The sequence below is a fragment of the Amphiura filiformis genome, chromosome 5 (genome assembly GCF_039555335.1).
Source record: "Amphiura filiformis chromosome 5, Afil_fr2py, whole genome shotgun sequence".
Lineage (NCBI taxonomy): Eukaryota > Metazoa > Echinodermata > Ophiuroidea > Amphilepidida > Amphiuridae > Amphiura > Amphiura filiformis.
The window spans coordinates 57,015,781-57,036,129 of NC_092632.1; the positions used below are offsets into that span (position 1 = coordinate 57,015,781).

Below are 20,349 nucleotides of genomic sequence, written 5' to 3' on the forward strand. Positions count from 1 at the left end.
GCTTATGAGAAGTAGGCTGATGCATTAATTTAAACATTGAAACATATCTCAATTATTCATAGAAGTTCCTGTCAATACTCTTTATGCAACCTATTTTGTGGTACTTTTGTGGTATAGTTTTGAGTTAGTTTATGTTTACCATTAGTCAGGATTGCATTCTGATCGAGTTTGAGCTTTACCTTTACCTGGACTTGTCAAATCTTTAGTTCCAAGTAACCAAGTGTAATTTAATTTTGTTAGATGTAATTTAAAACCATAATGTCTAATTTTAGTTTTGTTATTCTTTACCCAAAATATTGAAACGTCACTGGCTATTTTGGCCATTGACGACGACTACTACTACTACGACTACGACTATGACTACTACTACTACTACTACTACTACTACTACTACAATATAAAACAAAAGAATTTAAACACTTTCCTTGCCAATATCTCAAAATCAATATTAGCGACATCCGACTCATTTCCCATGATCTGTCACATATATATTTATACAATTCAGATTCTGATTACATTTAGGTGTAAGTTGGGATATGTGTAAACAATACAAATATAGGAAAATATCAAGTTTGAAAAAATAACCAATTTTATATTATAAAATCATACCTTATGGCTTCAATGTTATGTTTAAAGTCTTTCAAGTGGACCATTTTTAAGTGGATCAAACTATACAGTATAGGTCTTCAGAACTATTTCAAAGGTTACAAGCCTGTTGCAAATTAATGTTATCATCCATTTGAAATAATAAGCATATTACCTTCAGTGGGAAACAAGCTAAACTGCGGCAACTGTTCCGTACAGCAAAAATGACTTTTAATAATATTCTTCAATGTAAAGAATATCATAACACATTTGAAAAAGTAACTATCCCTCTGTTAGGAGATAGGATTCTGAGACTAGAATACCTTAGAATTAGGTATTCTAGTCTCAGATAGAAACTAATATCAATGCATAAAATTTTTAAACTGAAACAGCAAAAAGAAGTCCAGTATGTTTTTCACATTTTGAAACCTTATTTGTGTCAATAGCCCTTTGAACAATTGCTATAATTTCAGAGTCCCAATGAAATGTTGTTTTCGTTGACCTGGTCACCATTGGTCATCTTTGACCAGTCATGTAATGTTACACTAATATGGGTAACCGTACATTGCAACTTTTGAATCCACATATTTCCATTTATTCTATTCAGACACATGAGCTTATTTCATTTATAAAACTTTATGCGTAGATATTGAGTTATTATTTCCTAATTAAGGAGTAGTTAGTTCTTGTGATAATTTATGTTTATTTTGAAGCAGAAGAATATATACATCAAGTTAAGATTTTGTTTTGTTTTGTTTTGTTTTATTTCTTCTTTAACCTGGGACACTCAAATCAATTGAAAACACAATTATTTATCTGTTCTTTCTTGAGGCCCATTTAATAAATGCTAACTGTTACTAACCTAAGTTCTGTATCACAGGTTATAAGCATATTTTAATAGTTATTTCTCTGTGGCTTTGTATAAAGCAAGCAGCTCACATATCCAAAACACTACAGCTACACGTTTAAGTAGCCACTCTATTGTCAACAAGTCCCAGACTAACCAAAGATTGTACAATGACCACTAATATTGGAAACCAAGTCAAATACTTGAAATCACTTGGAATTGACTTCATTTTTCCTGCAGATATTGACTGTGAAGCTCCAGCAGCATCTTCATTCCCTAATGGTCACTATGTGATTGATAGGTCAAGAGATGCCTCCAGTCTACCTGGACACTACGCACCAAACTCTTTCCCACGTTATGAGTGTAATGCAGGCTACAAATTGACTGGCAATCCCAACAGAGTATGTGAAGCTGGCGGTGGGTAGGGGACGTCCCTGTTTGTGGTAAGTGTTGCCCTGTAGTAATTTGAATCCCAGGGTACAGATTAAATTTGATACCATAGGCTTATATGAACTTTGCAGGGTAGTTTTAGATTACTGTAAGAAACGGTATCAAGATTATATGACTTGCATCATAGCTTTGTATATGTGATGGGGTGCACCCGTTTGTGTATATGGATCTTTTTATGTGCTTCATGTTGAGGGGGGGGGGGGCACCTGTGTATGTATCTGCCTCTAATAATGTGTGCATTGTGTATATCATAATATTGACAGTGGTGAAACTTCTTGCATTCTTGTAGATTGAACCCCATATCTTTCTCTGTGAGTGTGGGCTTTATTTTTCTCAATGTTTGAGCACAAATACTGCTAGTTCACACACCACTCCAACCTGCCTTGACAAAAGTATTTTATACAATGATGTTCCATGGAGTTGTTACACTACATTATTTTTATAGATTGGAAGAAGTTTATACAATGATGTTGCAGATACTGGTAAAAGTGCTTTGCTTATTTTAGACTAGATAAATTGTATGCAATGGAGCTTTTAAACTGCATTGTTTTATGTAGATTAGAAGAATAAATACTTTAAAATATATATTTAAATGTAGTGAATTTAATATTTACACCATCATCATTCAATACAGAACTGTTTCGTATAGGTGTTGTCACACCTACACTCCTCAGTTGAATGAGAGCACAAGTAAAATATACCTGGCCATGACCTGGCTGGGTGGGCCAAAAACACAGCATTGAACTAATTGAAGTGTATAAAAAGTCTGACATAAATTATGAGCGACTATAAAAGTCAATGATAAAGTGCTAATAAAAAGGCATAGGCCTTGGTTAAAGTCAAGGTATCAAATGTTACACAATAAGTACTTCTTCTTATGTCTACAAGCACTCACAAGTTCATTTCTATTATTAAGAGTTGAAATAAGTGGTTTACAAATGATATAATATTTTTCAGTCAAGCACAAATTACATCTCTTTGTATTTGGAGAGAAGGCTTTGGCACGTGTGATTATTCTCCATGCAATTGAGTAATTAATATTCTTGTCCTTTAAAGACCATATATATTGGCTGAGAGTGGTGGCGTTACGTTGTTTTTCATTCTTGAATGAGCTGGTATGGCAGTTAAAATATATGTAGTAAAAAGTATAAAAACCATAGTTCCAATAATTTGCAATGTTCATGTTTACTCAACTAAAATGCATATTGTATTTTAAGCATCATTAATAGTTCAATATGGTTCAACAACATGCATTTGCAGACACAACCATATACAATGTGTTAAACCTAACATAAATGAATAAAAAACAATAATAGGTTAATCTTGCTTACAGGAATATAATGCTTGTACATGACAATGTGATGGAAAATCTTACCCCTCAAGTTATTTGCATTGGCAGGCATAATTGCATACATATAATTGTAGTACAGTCAGTCGGGAGGATTTTCGGTAGAAATATCTGAGGTGTTCTGCAGTTTTTGCAAAACATGATTTATGGTGATTAGTAATTTATATCAGTCCCTCCGGTTGTTTGGTATGCACTTGGGAAGCATTATCAGAAACACTATCTGCTTAATCAGAAATGTAGGAAAAATAGAATATAGTACAGCTTTTCACAGTAAGGTGTTCTTTCTGCCATTTTATACCTATGTAACAAGTTAACAAGAGATATATTTAGTATTTTCAGTTTTTGTGAAATGGCTAAAATTACATGAATGTTTAAAGTTGTGTGAACAGTTAAAGGAAGGTACTAAATGTGGTTAAATACTTTGTGGTTATGTAAGTGTTTGCTTGTGTATTATGTCTGTGTTTATGTAGTGATGTGTATTTGTGTTGGGGTGTAGTTACGTGAGGTAGACATAAACATAATAAAGGAGACAAGTAGAAAGAATGATTCCACCGGGAATCAAACCCAGGACCTCAGGTTTATGAGACTTGTGCCTTAACTACTCGGCCTTGGGAGCTTCATGATTAGGCAGGGTTGCAATTCAACCTTATAAGCAGCACTTATCTCTCCCTGCAAATGGTCTATAAGTAGTAACCTAGTGAAAAATTATGTTTATTATTTAATTGCTGTGGATCATGCCACTGTTTTTCCATGAGTTAGACATGTATCAAGCAAATTGTATGAGATCTTAGCACTATTGTGTAGTAGAACATAAAGTAGTTTGCATTTACCACATGTAATTCTGAATGTTGACATAATAAAAAAAAATAAAAGTCATAATAATGCTATATTTTATCTTGAATATTTGTATAACTTGTTTGTTTTAATCATCTGTATAAGAATTTGTTTATATTAAAATTTTTGTTAGGCTTAGTTCTGTTTGTAAGCATTACAATGTGTGCCAGTAGAGGATTAAACCTGCTGTATTGTAAGTAATAGGAGAAATTACCACCATACTATCTTGATAAAATCTGTTTTGTACCGGAAATCAAGCCCTAAGAGACCTGATTTAGAAAAATAGTATACAGTGACCTGTTGTTATAGAGATAAAAGTACAAAAACCTGATTGGCTTTATATAAAAAACCTGTTTATGTAGTCTAACAATTGTAAATTTTACATCTTTGAAATCAGCGAATAGCATTGCATGTAATGTTGTCAACATGAAATGAACAGTAGCACACTTGTTGGATTTCAAGTGGCCTGATATTTTATATTTTTATAACTTGATTAAAATAGAATCCATTAGTATAACCCATGTTATTAGGATGGGCCGAGGCTGTGTGTTTTACATCAAGGCAGAAAATGATGTGAAAAACTTGTAATTGAAAATTGCCGACATGTGACTCATTCCCCTAATGATCAAGTCACACAATTGACTAACACATCAAACACTGATCAAATTATCAAAATAGGTATTGCCAGGTAGTAGTCATTGTTTTTTGGCAAATAAGAATGACTTACTTAACTGTAAGACAAATGTTATTATACATTGTCTCTTGAGATGGATAGAATGTTAAGGACATCCCTTACCAAAAAAACTAGCAATAATTAAGCAATAACATAAGCAATCAACAAGGCTCTGATTGCTTAATTAGAGTACTCCATGCAAATTTTAAGCAATATATTGCTTATTATTGCTTATAAGCAATAAATAAGCAATACCTAAGCATGTTATATGGGAGAAATATTTAAATGAGCTAAGCAATTTATTGCTTAAAGAAGGAATCACTGATGGCTCATATTAAGCCAACATTGATTGCTTAACAAGGCATAGCTGATTGCTTAAAATAAGGCTTCACGGATGGCTTATATTAAGCAATCGAGGCAATATATTGCTTATAAGCAATACCTAAGCATGTTATATGGGCAAAATATTTAAATGAGCTAAGCAATATATTGCTTAAATAAGGCATCATTGATGGCTTAAATAAGACATCATTGATGGCTTAAATAAGACATCATTGATTGCTAGGTGACAAATCGCTATTCCTTTCATGTTATTATGACTTATATAGTGTGATTGAATATATTACTACAACTGGATGACTGAAACATTCATCAATTTGATTTAATTCCAAACTTCATATTTTGGTTGTGTGTTAATGTCTATCTGTATATGAATGTGCATGTGGGCACATCATAGTCCGCTGAAATTCCCATGTATTTATAAAGTGCTTGATACCTGTCATGTAATATCAGTCTAGCAAGATGAAAATCATGTAAAGTTGTTTACCAATCAAGCTACTTTCTGCTTATCCCCATATTAACTCACACCATAGTAGCGAGCCTATCATCAGTCATGTTTTCAATAGCCATAGACAGTGAGGCCATCATATCAAGCCTTAAGGATCCCACTGGCAATGCACATATATGATTTGCAGTAGATAACAGCCTCCTGGAGGCAATCAAATGTCATGTTTCACAACAACTTCCCTTGTCATGCTTGATGACTGTACACTCTTATTTGACAAGGTAACTGATATTTATTGCCGAGTATTGAATCTGTGTTGGACATATAGATCAGGATGACCACCTGAATTCATGCGCTAAATGTTTGAAGTTTTGATAAGCTAAGTGAAATAATTCGCTTACAGTAGGGACTTAACATTTTAAAAAAGAAACTGAAATAAGTGTTTTTCATCTGATTTAGGCCAAAGAAAATTAATATCAAATATATTATTTTATCAAATTTATTTATTATGAACAAAGTCTGTGTGTATTGTTTATCACTGCATAAAATAATTTACAAACTACCACAATCATAATATCATGTAACATGAAAATGATGCTAGATGCAGGGGTGTGAGAGTTCAGATGAAAATCTGAATTCAGATATTTTTATATCTTAGCTTTTCTGCACTTCCTCTGTACAAAAGTATAGGAGCTTTCTAAATTTCAGACTTTTTCAGATTCTTTTTATCTGTGGTCACTCACACCCCTGTAGATGTTTAATTTCTTTGTAGTTTTTACTGTTTTCATCTTTATCTTGCTATCAACCTAAGTATTAAATTCTAAGTAATGTATGTCTTACTTGTGAGTAATATCGAAGTGCATCCATTGGAATGTCTTTCTCATGCCAAAAGATACCAACAGCAAAGTTCTCTACATTTATTCTAAATTTGGTGAGTTGGCCAAATATATTTCAATAAATAAACTCTCATCTTCTCTGATATGGATGTCAATTATGCAATTGTATGTGCTAATAAGTAGAAATATTAAAAAATTCTTTCAGAAATCAGTAGATGCCATATGGTATAGTACTGTTTTTACATTTAAATGTAGTATGATATCTGTGTTTGTCATTTAGTTTACTTTCTATTAAATAAAAATGATAGAAGGCAAGAGAATTCAAGGTATAAATTCAGCACAAAATTACTGGAAAACTAACCTCTACTTCACCACTTATTTTTCAAAAATTGCTAATTTATAGATATCGTATGTTATTTTGATCAATATTGTAAATAGCTTTCAGATATGATTGGTTTGATATGTATAGTGTGTAAGCTTTCATGTGTGATTACGGAACATTTTACATCATATCTTATGTTGTGTGACATCACTTAAATTTGATGTTTTCCCCTAAGGGTGTTCCTTGTAGAAAACAACTAGGCTGTCTGTCTTGGAGCCCTTGTAGTAGTAGTTAAAGCTGCAGCATTAACTGCTATTGGCAGCACATTTTGAAGCAGGAAATGCATGTTATCATGTTGAGATGACACATGATTTAAGTAACGAAGGGAGCTCTTGAAATATCTTCTTGTAATGTTGATATGCATTATTTATATGTGACCTTGACAAATTCTTGGGATTTTTTATATCATGTTGATTACTGAAATATCCAATGTTTTACGAAATTGCTCATATAAGTAAAAAATCCAAAAAGATCATTGTCGCAGTTCTAACCTTGACAATGTTCACATTTTCAGCAGATAAAACGAGTGATAGATTCAGCTACTATCCCAGATCTCCCTGTCATCTGAATAATCTGACAGCTGCTCAAGGGTGGTTAAGTGTTACGATATATTTGTATGGGTTTGCCAATCAATCAAATTCTTGTACATCAATATATTATTGATGACTCACAAGATGCATATTACCACCATAATCATACGTTACATAAGCGTAATAATTTATCAACATTTTATTTTTTTTTTCATCTTTCAGTGATGCAAGGATGTGACGTGCCAACCTACGTACCTCATGCCACTTACTCGCCCACCATACTCCAAACACCAGTACAAGCTGGTACTACCATACAATATAGCTGTGACAATGGCTATGTGCTGCAAGGTAGACAGACAATTCAATGTCATTCATCAGGAATGTGGCTCCCATCTACGCCACCTGTGTGTATACCAATAGAGAGACATACAGGTAAGAACTAGTAAGATTTTACGGTATCGATCTCACAAGGTAATATGTAAAATAGCTGCCCTATGATCATCTACACCCACACAAAATGAGAGTGGTAGGAACTTTGGTGTCGCATGGGGAAATTTATAAGAGCTTGTTTCCAAACCAAGTCCACAAATACTGTTTCTGATTTACCTATGGGATAATGGGTTGTGATGCTATAGGTATAGTAATTTCAGTTGGATGCACCATTACAAGGCAAACAGTGGATGGAAGCACAATAACAATACTGGGTGAGGCCTTTGGTTCCCAAATGAGAACAATAGTCTGCATATTGTTAAGTTGCATTTGTTGTGGTAAGTTGATGGCTTGTTGATGGTACAACACATTGTTGCTAATGTCAAACTTGTCAAAGTAATTGTGATTGTATCACACAAGTAAGTGAGAAACATGTGGTTGTGGACTTAACATGGTTTGGAAACAAGCTCTTCATATATACATACGTGAACACTACATCTAAAAGAAATATCACAGCCCTTAACAAAATGAAAATGATGCTCACTACAAATGCACCTGATCTACTGGGTAGCCATGAGAATTTCCCTGTATACAGTTTTGCTTAAAAATAAGAGGTTACAAGATGGAAGTTGTACTTTGTGCAAATGCTATTTCAAGTTTTGTAGCTTTATTCAGAAATAGACAGCTAACTGATTTTGTTATTTTGATACCGTTCTGTGATGTTAAAGAAGACAACAAATAAACGTAAATTCCAACTGGCACACAACCCAAAAAAAGCAAGGGAATGTGCCGGCATGGGATTCGAACCTATGACCTTCTGCTCTTTAGATGGACGCTCTATCCATTAGGCTACCAACTCCCACTGATAAACAGTGGTTAAAAGTGGGTCTAATGTAAGCAGTTGAGGTATACAATACATACAAATAAATATTACTTAAGTACACATGTACAGGAGATCATTACTGATGCTTAATCGTTTCTCCATCATAATACAAGTAAAGTAGGTAATGGGGATGTATACGCATCCTGCACAAGAACAAATAAACACAATGGGGAACAACTGCTCAAGAGGAAACTGAATATAAATAATGAGAAAGAATGAACAATTTACCAACCCAAAATGATAAAATTAAACAAGACAACAATGCGCTTGTTTCACAGTTCATTTCTTTGGCTTGCATCATATATCTTCTGATCCTCGCATATATTAATTGTGTCTCACATTGTCTTATATGCCCTGTTAGGGTGAATCAAATAGGCCTCTTATTTCTTCATTTGTAACTAAATGTTAAGATTTAGTACATACCAGTCCTTCATGTTATGACAAGTATATGTGACGTGTCATGTCAAAAGCAGACACTTTTGGGCAGGTTATCAATTTTGAGGTTTTTACATATCTTACATAATAGAGATATTTTGCTCCACAATGCCGTTTTCCCCAATGAAATCGGACATTCCTAAGCGAAGATATCAAGTTCGAAAGTTATGGTATTATAAAATTGGAAATTGAGATATCGGCCTTTTAAAATATTATTGACAATGCTGAGAGTAGGAATTACCTTGAAAAATGTCTCAAAAAATAGAAGATGCCAGTTATATTCGGTCTGAAACTATCAGACAATATTTTTAACATTAATAACATCACAAATTCAGTAACAAACTCAAATTGTGAAAAAATCACCCCCGGGCAGATTTGTGGCTATTTCTCCATTTACAATCCTGCTCAAAAGTGTCTGCTTTTGACATGACACGTCACATATAAGGCAGCTATTGCATTGCATCTACCTTGCATTCACACCTTGGGGATAGCTGCAAAGCATATCCATCTGTTATTCATAGGTTTGCTGCATGGCTCCATTTCATTCCCTGTTAAATTGTTATATTTAGAAATTAAAAGACCTTAAAACTTGTTTTATTATGATAAGCAGTAACTAGGTCAAATTCAGTAACAACTTAAATATTGAAAAGTTACCACCTTTTTTGAGTCTTTAAATTCAAACCATTTTTTACCACACACGTCTTAAATATTAATCTAGTAATGTAAATCATGAACTCATACAGTCTTTTCTTGAATATGGAAAGCCACAGGAATACAAATTCCAGTAGAATGCTGCTAGGCAAAATTGGCACTTAAGATTTGCAGCTATTTCATGTATTAGTCCTAACACTCCATTATTGGCAGTGCTTTGCTAACCAGAAAATCATTAGTGCTTGAAAAGTTCCTGTAGTATTTCCATGAATTGTTATTTTATGACTGCTTGCTTGATAAGTCTGGTGCTCTACTTTCCTCCCACTCTGACCTTAGGTTTTCAGATTTTATGCCCTGACTGTCACCCACAGACTTATGTTATTGACAGGTATTGACCCACTATTGGAATTCCCGTATTGTGGTGACAAAATGCGTACTTTGCTTACCCATTTCTGGCGAGGATTATCAAGGTATTTGTGAATGTTATTCCTGACGCTACAATTCTTCCCTTTTTAGTTATCGCAGATGGAGAGGTATTTTTGTAGCTATTTCGGAATGAAAATTTTGCATGCATGCTACAAAGGGAAATAGTGATTTTAAGTCCATATATTTTACAATAAAAATGGCAGATTTGATGCAAACTTTTGTTGCAAATTATCAAAACAAGTCACACGTACATGCTGAGTTTAGCGAATTCACCTATATTATATTTCAACTTGCATTCTATCATGTTTGTAAGTTTAATGAAGCCATTAAAAAGGGAAATATTTGAAATTTTCTTAAATATATAATTTTTTGTAAAGCCAATAATTATTACAATCTTATTATTGACTGTCATCTATTTCAAATTTCACTGTTCAACCATGATATGAACTATAATTCCCATTGAACCAGGGTGTTAAATTTGCAGGGCTGAGAGACTGACATTGATGTTTTCTGTTGGTACTTTATCTTAGGTCATTTGTATTGTTACGTACAGTTTTGATACAATTAAGCATTAGGTTTTAGGTTGAGAGTTAGGATTTACGTTATGGTAGGTGCTCAAGTTGGTTTTTAGATTAGGCAAAAAAAAAAATTGTTTGCTTGTCCTTGTCTGACCAAACCCGACCATAGAACTTTTCTTACAATTTTCCAAAAAAAGTCATGAACTTTTTGTCTGCAAAACTGAAGATATAAAAGAAATGTTGAAATATACCACTACCTGCATGCTTTCCCATGTCCAGTCGGCCATGGATGATGGTTTCCTATATTTCATTTAATCATTCTAAGCGTCTACACAAGTAAAATATTGGTGAACTTAAAAATGTAGTATTTTAAGTCTGCCAGGCATGTTCATATCAAATATAGTATGGTTTACCCTTGAACTTGTCTTTGGTGGAAATTCTGTGGTCAGTGAGTGTTTTAGATACAAACAAGTACTTATATAAGATATAAGAAAACAAAGGATAAAAACCTTTTCCCGACCGACTGACCCAACTTCTGAAAGTGATCTATGGACAAGCAAACAATTAATTTTTTGCCCTTAGGAGGAGCTGAATTTAGTGGCAGCAGACCAAACCTGCTTGCAGCATTTCATTTAGGCATTTCACTTCATTTGCTAAAACTTCACAAGTTACAACCTTTAAAATATTCCCAGTACTTATTACTTGCATGATAAAAGAAGAACTTTCAAATGTCACAATGCCATTTCCGGCTAGCTTTTATGGAAAAGCATGAAAAGCAGGACAAGAATGTTGTAGTTCAGACAATTAGCTCATGGCTGAAATAGGTAGAAGTAAATGTGTGCCAGTGATCGTGATATGTGAGTAGCACTGTACTCTTAATGCACTGGCTAATGACACAAACTCCTACCATGATACCCTATAAAATACACAAGGATGCTGACTCACATTATTGTATCTGACATGCTACGGTATGAGAAAAAACACTTAATAATGGTTATCCTACTACATACTCTATGCGGAACTTAATTGTGAGGTTTAATTTACGTAGATGAAAAGTGTATTGATGTCAAATTTTGCCACAAGACAACAAAGAATCAATGGGTTAGCGTTAGGCTTGAAAACACCTATTTTTGGAATCTTGATATAGAAAAAAATCATTTCATAATGAACTGCAAATTTACTGACTAACTATAATTGTATTGCTTTGCACTCTTTTTTAAATATATTCTGTAATAATCGATGGTTCGCAGATGTATCAATGTTTTGTTTCCAATTCGTTTTTTAGGCGAGTTGGAGCCTTCAGGCCATATTTTTCCAGTTTGTGTAATTTTGCTTTGCGTAAATAATACAGTCTGTTTCTGTAGGATAATACATTGATCTTATAGAAAATGAGTCAAGGAAGTCTGCCAGGCATGTACATATCGAATAAAGTATGGTTTACCTTGAACTTGTCTTTGGTGGAAATTCTGTGGTCAGTGAGTGTTTTAGATACAACAGGTACTTTTTGTACTTGAAAAAAAAAAGATATAAGGAAAAAAAGGGAAAAAACTTTTCCCAACTGACTGACTCAACTTCTGAAAGTGATCTATGGACAAGCAAACAATTAATTTTTTGCCCTAAAAGGAGCTGAATTTAGTGGCAGCAGACCAAAACTGCTTGCAGCATTTCATTTAGGCATTTCACTTCATTTGTTAAAACTTCACAAGTTACAACCTTTAAAATATTCCCTATACTTATTACTTGCATGATAAAAGAAGAACTTTCAAATGTCACAATGCCATTTCCGGCTAGCTTTTATTGAAAAGCATGAAAAGCAGGACAAGAATGTTGTAGTTCAGACAATTAGCTCATGGCTGAAATAGGTAGAAGTAAATGTGTGCCAGTGATCGTGATATGTGAGTAGCACTGTACTCTTAATGCACTGGCTAATGACACAAACTCCTACCATGATACCCTATAAAATACACAAGGCTGCCGACTCGCATTATTGTATCTGACATGCTACGGTATGAGAAAAAACACTTAGTAATGGTTATCCTACTACATACTCTATGCGGAACTTGTGAGGTTTAATTTATGTAGTTAAGTGTATTGATGTCAGATATTGTCACAAGACAACAAAGAATCAATGCGTTAGCGTTAGGCTTAAAAACACCTATTTTTGGAATCTTGATATGGAAAAAAATCATTTCATTATGAACTGCAAATTTACTGACTAACTATAATTGTATTGCTTTGCACTTTTTTAAATATATTCTTTGATAATCGATGGTTCGCAGATGTATCAATATTTTGTTTCCAATTTGTTTTTTAGGCAAGTTGGAGCTTTCAGGCCATGTTTTTCCAGTTTGTGTAATTTTGCTTTGCGTAAATAATACAGTCTGTTTCAGCAGGATAATACATTGATCTTATAGAAAATGAGTCAAGGAAGTCTGCCAGGCATGTACATATCGAATAAAGTATGGTTTACCTTGAACTTGTCTTCGGTGGAAATTCTGTGGTCAGTGAGTGTTTTAGATACAACAGGTCCTTTTTGTACTTGAAAAAAAGGGAAAAAACTTTTCCCAACTGACTGACTCAACTTCTGAAAGTGATCTATGGACAACCAAACATTATACGGTATGAGAAAATACTTAATAATGGTTATCCTACTACATACTCTATGCGGAACTTGTGAGGTTTAATTTACGTAGATGAAAAGTATATTGATGTCAGATTTTGCCACAAGACAACAAAGAATCAATGGGTTAGCATTAGGCTTGAAAAAACCCAATTTTTGGAATCTTGATATGAAAAAAAAATCATTTCATATATAATGGACTGCAAATTTACTGACTAACTATAATTGTATTGGTTTGCATTTGTTTTGTATATATTCATTGATAATCAATGCTTTGCAGATGTATTATCAATGTATTGTTTCCATTTCATTTTTAAGGTGAGTTGGAGACTTCAGGCCATATTTTCCAGTTTGTGTACGCTTTGCGTATATAATACAGTCTGTTTCTGCAGGATAATACAATGATCTTATAGGAAATGATTCAAAGAAGCCACTGGTCATATTTATATTCCCATGTGTTGCAGTTATTGAGTTTTGACAAATAATAGGCCAAAACAAAGGTTTTTGCTATTTCCCCCCCTCCCAGGAAAAATCAAGTACATGGAGGGAAAATAAAATCCATTACAATGAGCCTTTAGATCTCATATATTGAGCCTATATCTTTCCCTGTGAGTATGGGCTTCATTTTTCTCAATATTTAAGCACAAACGCTGCTAGCTCAGGCATCTCTCCAACTCTTCTTTAAACTCTAGAAATGTAGAGGCAATTCAATGTTCAATGTTATTTTGTATCAGAAATTGTATGAACAAGTAAATTTATTTGTTGGCTATTAAAATAGACTGTCAAAATCTTCAGCAAGAACTTTGCAGTAGACAGTAAATTTAGTATTTTTGTCTCTAAATGCTACTAAATGGTATGTTGTTTTCTCTTAACCAATTATGCAAATAAATGTATTAAGCAAAGGGATTTCAAATTTCATACCACCTTGAGACAGGAAAAAGTCTTAATTTTTGTTTCTTTTTGAGTGGATCCACTAAACATCAACAACTTAGAAGAGTAATGAGAGAGGTATGCCAATCAGAAGGTGTCATTGTCTATTGAGCCAAGTGGCAACAATAAACACCAGGTATAATAGATGATCTTACTCTGTGTTGTTACATGACACATTTCATCAACAAATCTGACAATTATACATCCATTAGCTTGCTTTTAAAGAGAGCAACGCCATAAGCTTAACACAATTTCTGCTTTATACTTGTGAATGACTCACTGATTTCTTCCTTTACTTTGAACCAATTCATTGCATTATCAAATTATCTCCTTTTGATTTCAAATTGAGTTAAGGGGTTCATTATACCATACTATATTGCATTGTTTGGCTTTGCTCTTTTGCATTTTCAAATAGTGGTTTGTCTGTGCATTTGTGTGGCAGATCCTTTGAGGTATAATTCCATCTACTAATTGGTTACAAGTATTCTACTCCATGAATACAATTTGCTGATTGGTTACAAGAAGGTTATTATGATTTATTGAGCCAATCAGCAACATGGTAAGAATGGTGGTAGGGCTGAAGAGGATTGAGCATGAATATTGGTCACTCAGATAAATATATGACATAATTAACCAATCATAAACCCTGTAAGAGAGCCAAAGAACTTTGCAGTAGACAGTAAATTTACTATTTTTATCTCTACATGCTACTAAATGGTATGTTGTTTTCTCTTAACCAATTATGCAAATGAATGTATTAAGGGGGTACTACACCCCTGCCCAATTTTGTGCCTATTTTAGCATTTTTCTCAAAAATTATAGAGCATTGATGACAAGTAAGATATGTATATTATAGGGGCAAGGACTACAACTACTGCACTGAAAATTTTATTTCATCACAGACAACAGTTGTGAAGTTACACTCAAAAATGAGGGAAAACCAATATTTGATCAATAAATCAATAACTACTTGCCTTGAGTTGCTGAATTTTCAGTGCAGTAGCTGTAGTCCTTGCCCTATAATATACATATCTTACTTGTCACCAATGCGCTATAATTTTGAGAAAAATGCAAAAATAGGCACAAAATTGGCCAGGGGTGTAGTACCCCTTAAGCAAAGGGATTTCAGATTTGTAATTTCATACCACCTTGAGACAGGAAAAGGTTTTAATTTTTGTTTCTTTTTGAGTGGATCCACTAAACATCAACAACTTAGAAGAGTAATGAGAGAGGTATGCCAATCAGAAGGTGTCATTGTCTATTGAGCCAAGTGGCAACAATAAACACCACATATAATAGATGATCTTACTCTGTGTTGTTACATGACACATTTCATCAACAAATCTGACAATTATACATCCATTAGCTTGCTTTTAAAGAGAGCAACGCCATAAGCTTAACACAATTTCTGCTTATACTTGTGAATGACTCACTGAGTTCTTCCTTTACTTTGAACCAATTCATTGCATTATCAAATTATCTCCTTTTGATTTCAAATTGAGTTAAGGGGGTTATTAAACCATTTTATATTGGATAATTTGGGTTTGCTCTTTTGCATTTTTAAATAGTGGTTTGTCTGTGCATTTGTGTTGTATATCCTTTTGAGATATAATTCCATCTACTAATTGCTCACAAGAATGCTACTCCATGAACACTATGTGCTGATTGGTTACAAGAAGGTTATTATTTATTTATTGAGCTAATCAGCAACATGGTAAGAATGGTGGTAGGGCTGAAGAGGATTGAGCATGAATATTAAGAAGCTATATTGTAATTGGTCACTCGGATGAATATACAACAAAATTAACCAATCATAAACGCTGTAAGAGAGCCAGTAGTTTCTAAGGGGTTAAATGTTGTCTGCAAATTCATTCTGAAATATCATGATCATCATGTCACATCATTGATTGACACTCAGCATATGAATTAATTCATTATCACTCAAATTCTCTTACTTATTCAGAGTAATAGGGTATTAGAATATTTCTTTTACATAGTTTAATGAAATAAATAATACTTTACTACCTTCAAGTTTTGATGCTTTGGCAATATTGAAGGATAATATCAAAAATGTATGAAAAATTACATCATTACCAACACACACAGTTGTTGCCACACATACATGACCATGATCCATTGTAGCTGTACATCCTACCTGAAGCATATGGTTGCAAAAGGTATAATTATATATATATATATATGTATAAAAAAACAACCTGTCGGTTTGGATGACTATCCTCATGTGCTACTGTACTTTGTAGTTTCAGGGGATAAAATAAGATATTATGATATTCCTGTCCTTGCTAAAGTATATTCATGTTTTTATTTCTCCGGATTGCTTGGAGAATTGCGCACAGAATACCTAACAGAAATTCCCTTTCCTGAGATCAACAGAGAAGAAGATTTTGCTTTTTGGAAGTTGCAATAAATTATTGTGTCTAATCCCTGCAGACATATTTCACTGGTAACAAAGTATCTGAAATAATATTTTGCCCATTTCAGAGTTGTAATGTAAAAAAAGAATTTTGAACTTGGAAAGGAATAGCCCCTTGAAGTTTCCTGAAGGTATTCAATATTGTTCCGACAATGTAAGGAAACTAGCGTGTGAGGATATTCAGAGCAAAGTAACTTGAAAGAAATGGATGAAGCAGGGGACGGAAGTAAACCAAGAGATATATTTTGAAACTGGAATTTTGATGTAGTGTTTTTGTGGTTTTTTGTGACAAGGCTAGATTACACCTTCGCACTCAGAGGATGAGTTTAGTTTGAGTGTGTGATTTAGATGTGTTGGTTTACTTCTTATCTTCCATAATCTTAATTTTTTGCCCCCACACATATGTGGGGCTTATGTTATCACCCAGATGATTCTTTTTGTGGTTGTTTGGCTGTCCGGTTGTTTGTGCGGGCGGGAGCAACACCATTAATCCATTGTGCAGATGCAGCACAATAACCGATCAACTTCAAACTTGGTATGGTGATAGGATATGGTGACCTGATGTGCTGTATATTTTTGTGTCATGTTATTTGCATGTTTATGAATATTAATGAGCTTATTTGCATATTGCATATTATTTGTATTTACAAACCTTTGTTATTTACACACCTCTGTTTGGGGGCCACCTTAATTACTAACCTCGTAATCCTAGTTCTTTCTAAAATAAAATTTTTAAAATGGCAGTTTAGCAGCATCTTAGTCACATACTGTGAACTACATACATGCAGGTATGCCAGATATAGGTAGTGATGTCAAAATCTCTATCAAATCCTAAGGGACAAGATTCCCTTTGAATTCTTTTGTGTTTCACTCCTTGAACACATTACCTCAAATGACACGCACATTTGCTTGCACTATTATCAAGGGTGAAAGTACGGTAAATAAAAGTGTCACATAAAAGACTGCAGCTTCTTCTTATTTCTCTTTTGATTCTTTGATGTCCTACAGTGTTTTGCGATGATCCAGGGAAACCAGAGCATGGGAGACGATGCTGCCAGAAGGTTTTCTACCCATCAATGAAGTTAAATTACTACTGTGATGAAGGGTATTACCTAAGGGGGAGTGAGGAGAGAATGTGTCAAACTGACAGCTCTTGGACGGGGGTGCAACCAATTTGTGTGCCAGGTAATATACTATTAAACAAGCTAAGTTTACAGGCAGTTGCATTTTTTGCAAAATTTTGCCAAATTTAATCGTTGTGAATGGTTTAAATTGTAATTAGTGCATTCATACAATAAGCTGATGTTATTTGTCACTAGAAAGTAAGGTATTTATCTCAATATTCTTTAAGATGATTATTACAAAAAAGTGTAATGTAAAAACAAACACTTATAAACCACTGAGAAGTGTTTTAAAATACTAATCACTTTGTAAGTTAATACTCGGCACAGCTTAATTCATGTAAAATTTGCTTTGTTCTGAATGAACCAAATTCTACATTTATAAGGGCTGCCTCAAGAAATAAATTACCATAATTTGTTCTAACTTTCCCCACTACCATTTCTATGTTGATTTCAAATATTGCCATAATATGATTCTGATATATTTTTTTATATCTGAATTGGCATAGGCCAGTGGTGATACTCTCCCATTTCAAAATTGCAAGAGCTCTGGACTGAAGACACCTTTTTTCAGTCCAGAGCTCTTGCTCATGATTAGAGCTCTGCTGATCACACCCAAAGACCTTTGGGTGTGATCAGCATGATTACACCCAAAGGTCTTTTATTTTGTGAAGACATCTGAGAATTTATCACAAAGAAAACTTCTGCTGAAAATGAAACAGAAACACACAACCCTAAAAATGATCTATTTTGGCCAAAGTGACCTTAAATTAACCCAAATGTGGTGAAAACAATTAAATTTGCTGTCAAAATTATATTTCTGTGATCCTCAAATTAACATTTCATCTGACTGGCCCTTCCCCTCTTTTCCCTCATTTTGCTGTGGTACACATGAGATAGCCCATAAAATACTTTCTTGTTGGGCAGGAAAAACCTCCTATGTGTCATTGGCCCATGAACATGTTTAAAGCAAAACTTCCTATGTAACCTCTTGGCAGTTTGTATTAAAAGGGCGTTTAAGTGATCCACAGCCTCATCCCCCACTTTTCCCTCAAAAGTTGAGATTTTTATACCACTGGATACCTCTGGCTACATAATGTTTATGTTCCAAATATTTCTTGCAGATTAATTCGTTTAGCAAAAATATCGCCAAATTTGAATTTCGTTCTGGTATACCAGAGCGGAATTGCAAGACAGTGGCCTATGGAGCAGTGAAATACACATAATCATGCATAACTCGCAAATGCAAAATCGGAATCAACTGAAATTTTGGGAATAAGCTTTTTTCGTGGATATCTACTGAAAAATGTCATAAAAAGAGGATCACAAAATACTCCTTTAAACAAGGTCCAGGGCCCTAAGTACATAGGACATTTTTCCTGCCCATAAATGCAGTTAGTTGTATTCCCTATTTGGGCTTTACTGGTCAAAAAGGTGACAATTAATTGTCACAATAGCAACCATTAAAAACAAAACTCTGTTGGATGTGCACGTTTCTTTGGAGTAAAATCAGTGGAAGCACCATGTAAATTGATGTCCTTAATTTTTAAATAGGTTAGAGATTAATGAAGATGATACTGCTTCTTGAATAGTTAAAATGTGTGATCTTATTAAGTATTTTCCATCCACTCCTGGAGCTAGAGAAACACTAAAAGAACATAGCTTGCGGGTGCTATTATCCACCACTTACATGATATGATGAGCCAGCCAGGCAGCCAGCAAGGCTAGGCCTGATTGATTCATAGTCAGATATATATGGTGCTACACACCTGTAGCATCTCCTTACCAATATGACAGTGTGAATTTGAATGTGTTCATTAATAAATTAATCTTAATTACATACATGTAAATTCATTCACTCACATTTAGCCTGAAATGGGTAATGTAAGTACTTAAAAGATCTAATTTCAGGCTTAAAATGTGTTTCCTGTTTATGGTTGAATCAAATAGATATCAAGATCAAGGACTTTAAAACAGTAATGAAAATATTTACCTAACAGGGAAAAACCTAACAGTGGTGAAAACAAAATTATATTTCTGTGATCCTCAAATTAACATTTCACCTGACTGGCCCCTTCCCCCTCTTTTCCCACATTTTGCTGTGGTACACATGAGATAGCCCATAAAATATTTTCTTGTTGGACAGGAAAAACCTCGTATGTGTCATTGGCCCATGAACATGTTTAAAGCAAAACTTCCTATGTAACTTCTTGGCAGTTTGTATTAAACAAGGTCCAGGGCCCTAAGTACATAGGACATTTTTCCTGCCCATAAATGCAGTTAGTTGTATTCCCTATTTGGTCTTTACTGGTCTAAAAGGTGACAAAAAGGTGACAATTAATTGCCACAATAGCAATCATTGAAAACAAAACTCTGTTGGATGTACGCGTTTCTGTGGAGTAAAATCAGTGGAAGCACTTATTGATGTCCTTAATTTTAAATAGGTTAGAGATTAATGAAGATGATACTGCTTCTTGAATAGTTCAAATGTGTGATCTTATTACCTATTTTCCATCCACTCCTGGAGCTAGAGAAACACTAAAAGAACATAGCTTGCGGGTGCTATTATCCACCACTCACATGATATGATGAGCCAACAAGGCTAGGCTTGATTGATTCATAGTCAGATATAT

At 34.0% G+C, this 20,349-nt stretch overlaps 1 protein-coding gene across 1 annotated transcript in view; it reads left to right on the forward strand.

Annotated features, from left to right (window-relative positions):
- LOC140153422 (uncharacterized) overlaps positions 1-20,349 on the forward strand; it is a 156,263-nt gene that overhangs the window by 112,948 nt on the left and 22,966 nt on the right. The window contains exons 2-4 of the mRNA XM_072176176.1: positions 1,673-1,875; positions 7,492-7,701; positions 17,604-17,780. Of these exons, the coding sequence (XP_072032277.1) occupies positions 7,494-7,701; positions 17,604-17,780 (385 nt within the window). The 5' untranslated portion in view covers positions 1,673-1,875; positions 7,492-7,493. The remainder of the gene's footprint in view (positions 1-1,672; positions 1,876-7,491; positions 7,702-17,603; positions 17,781-20,349) is intronic.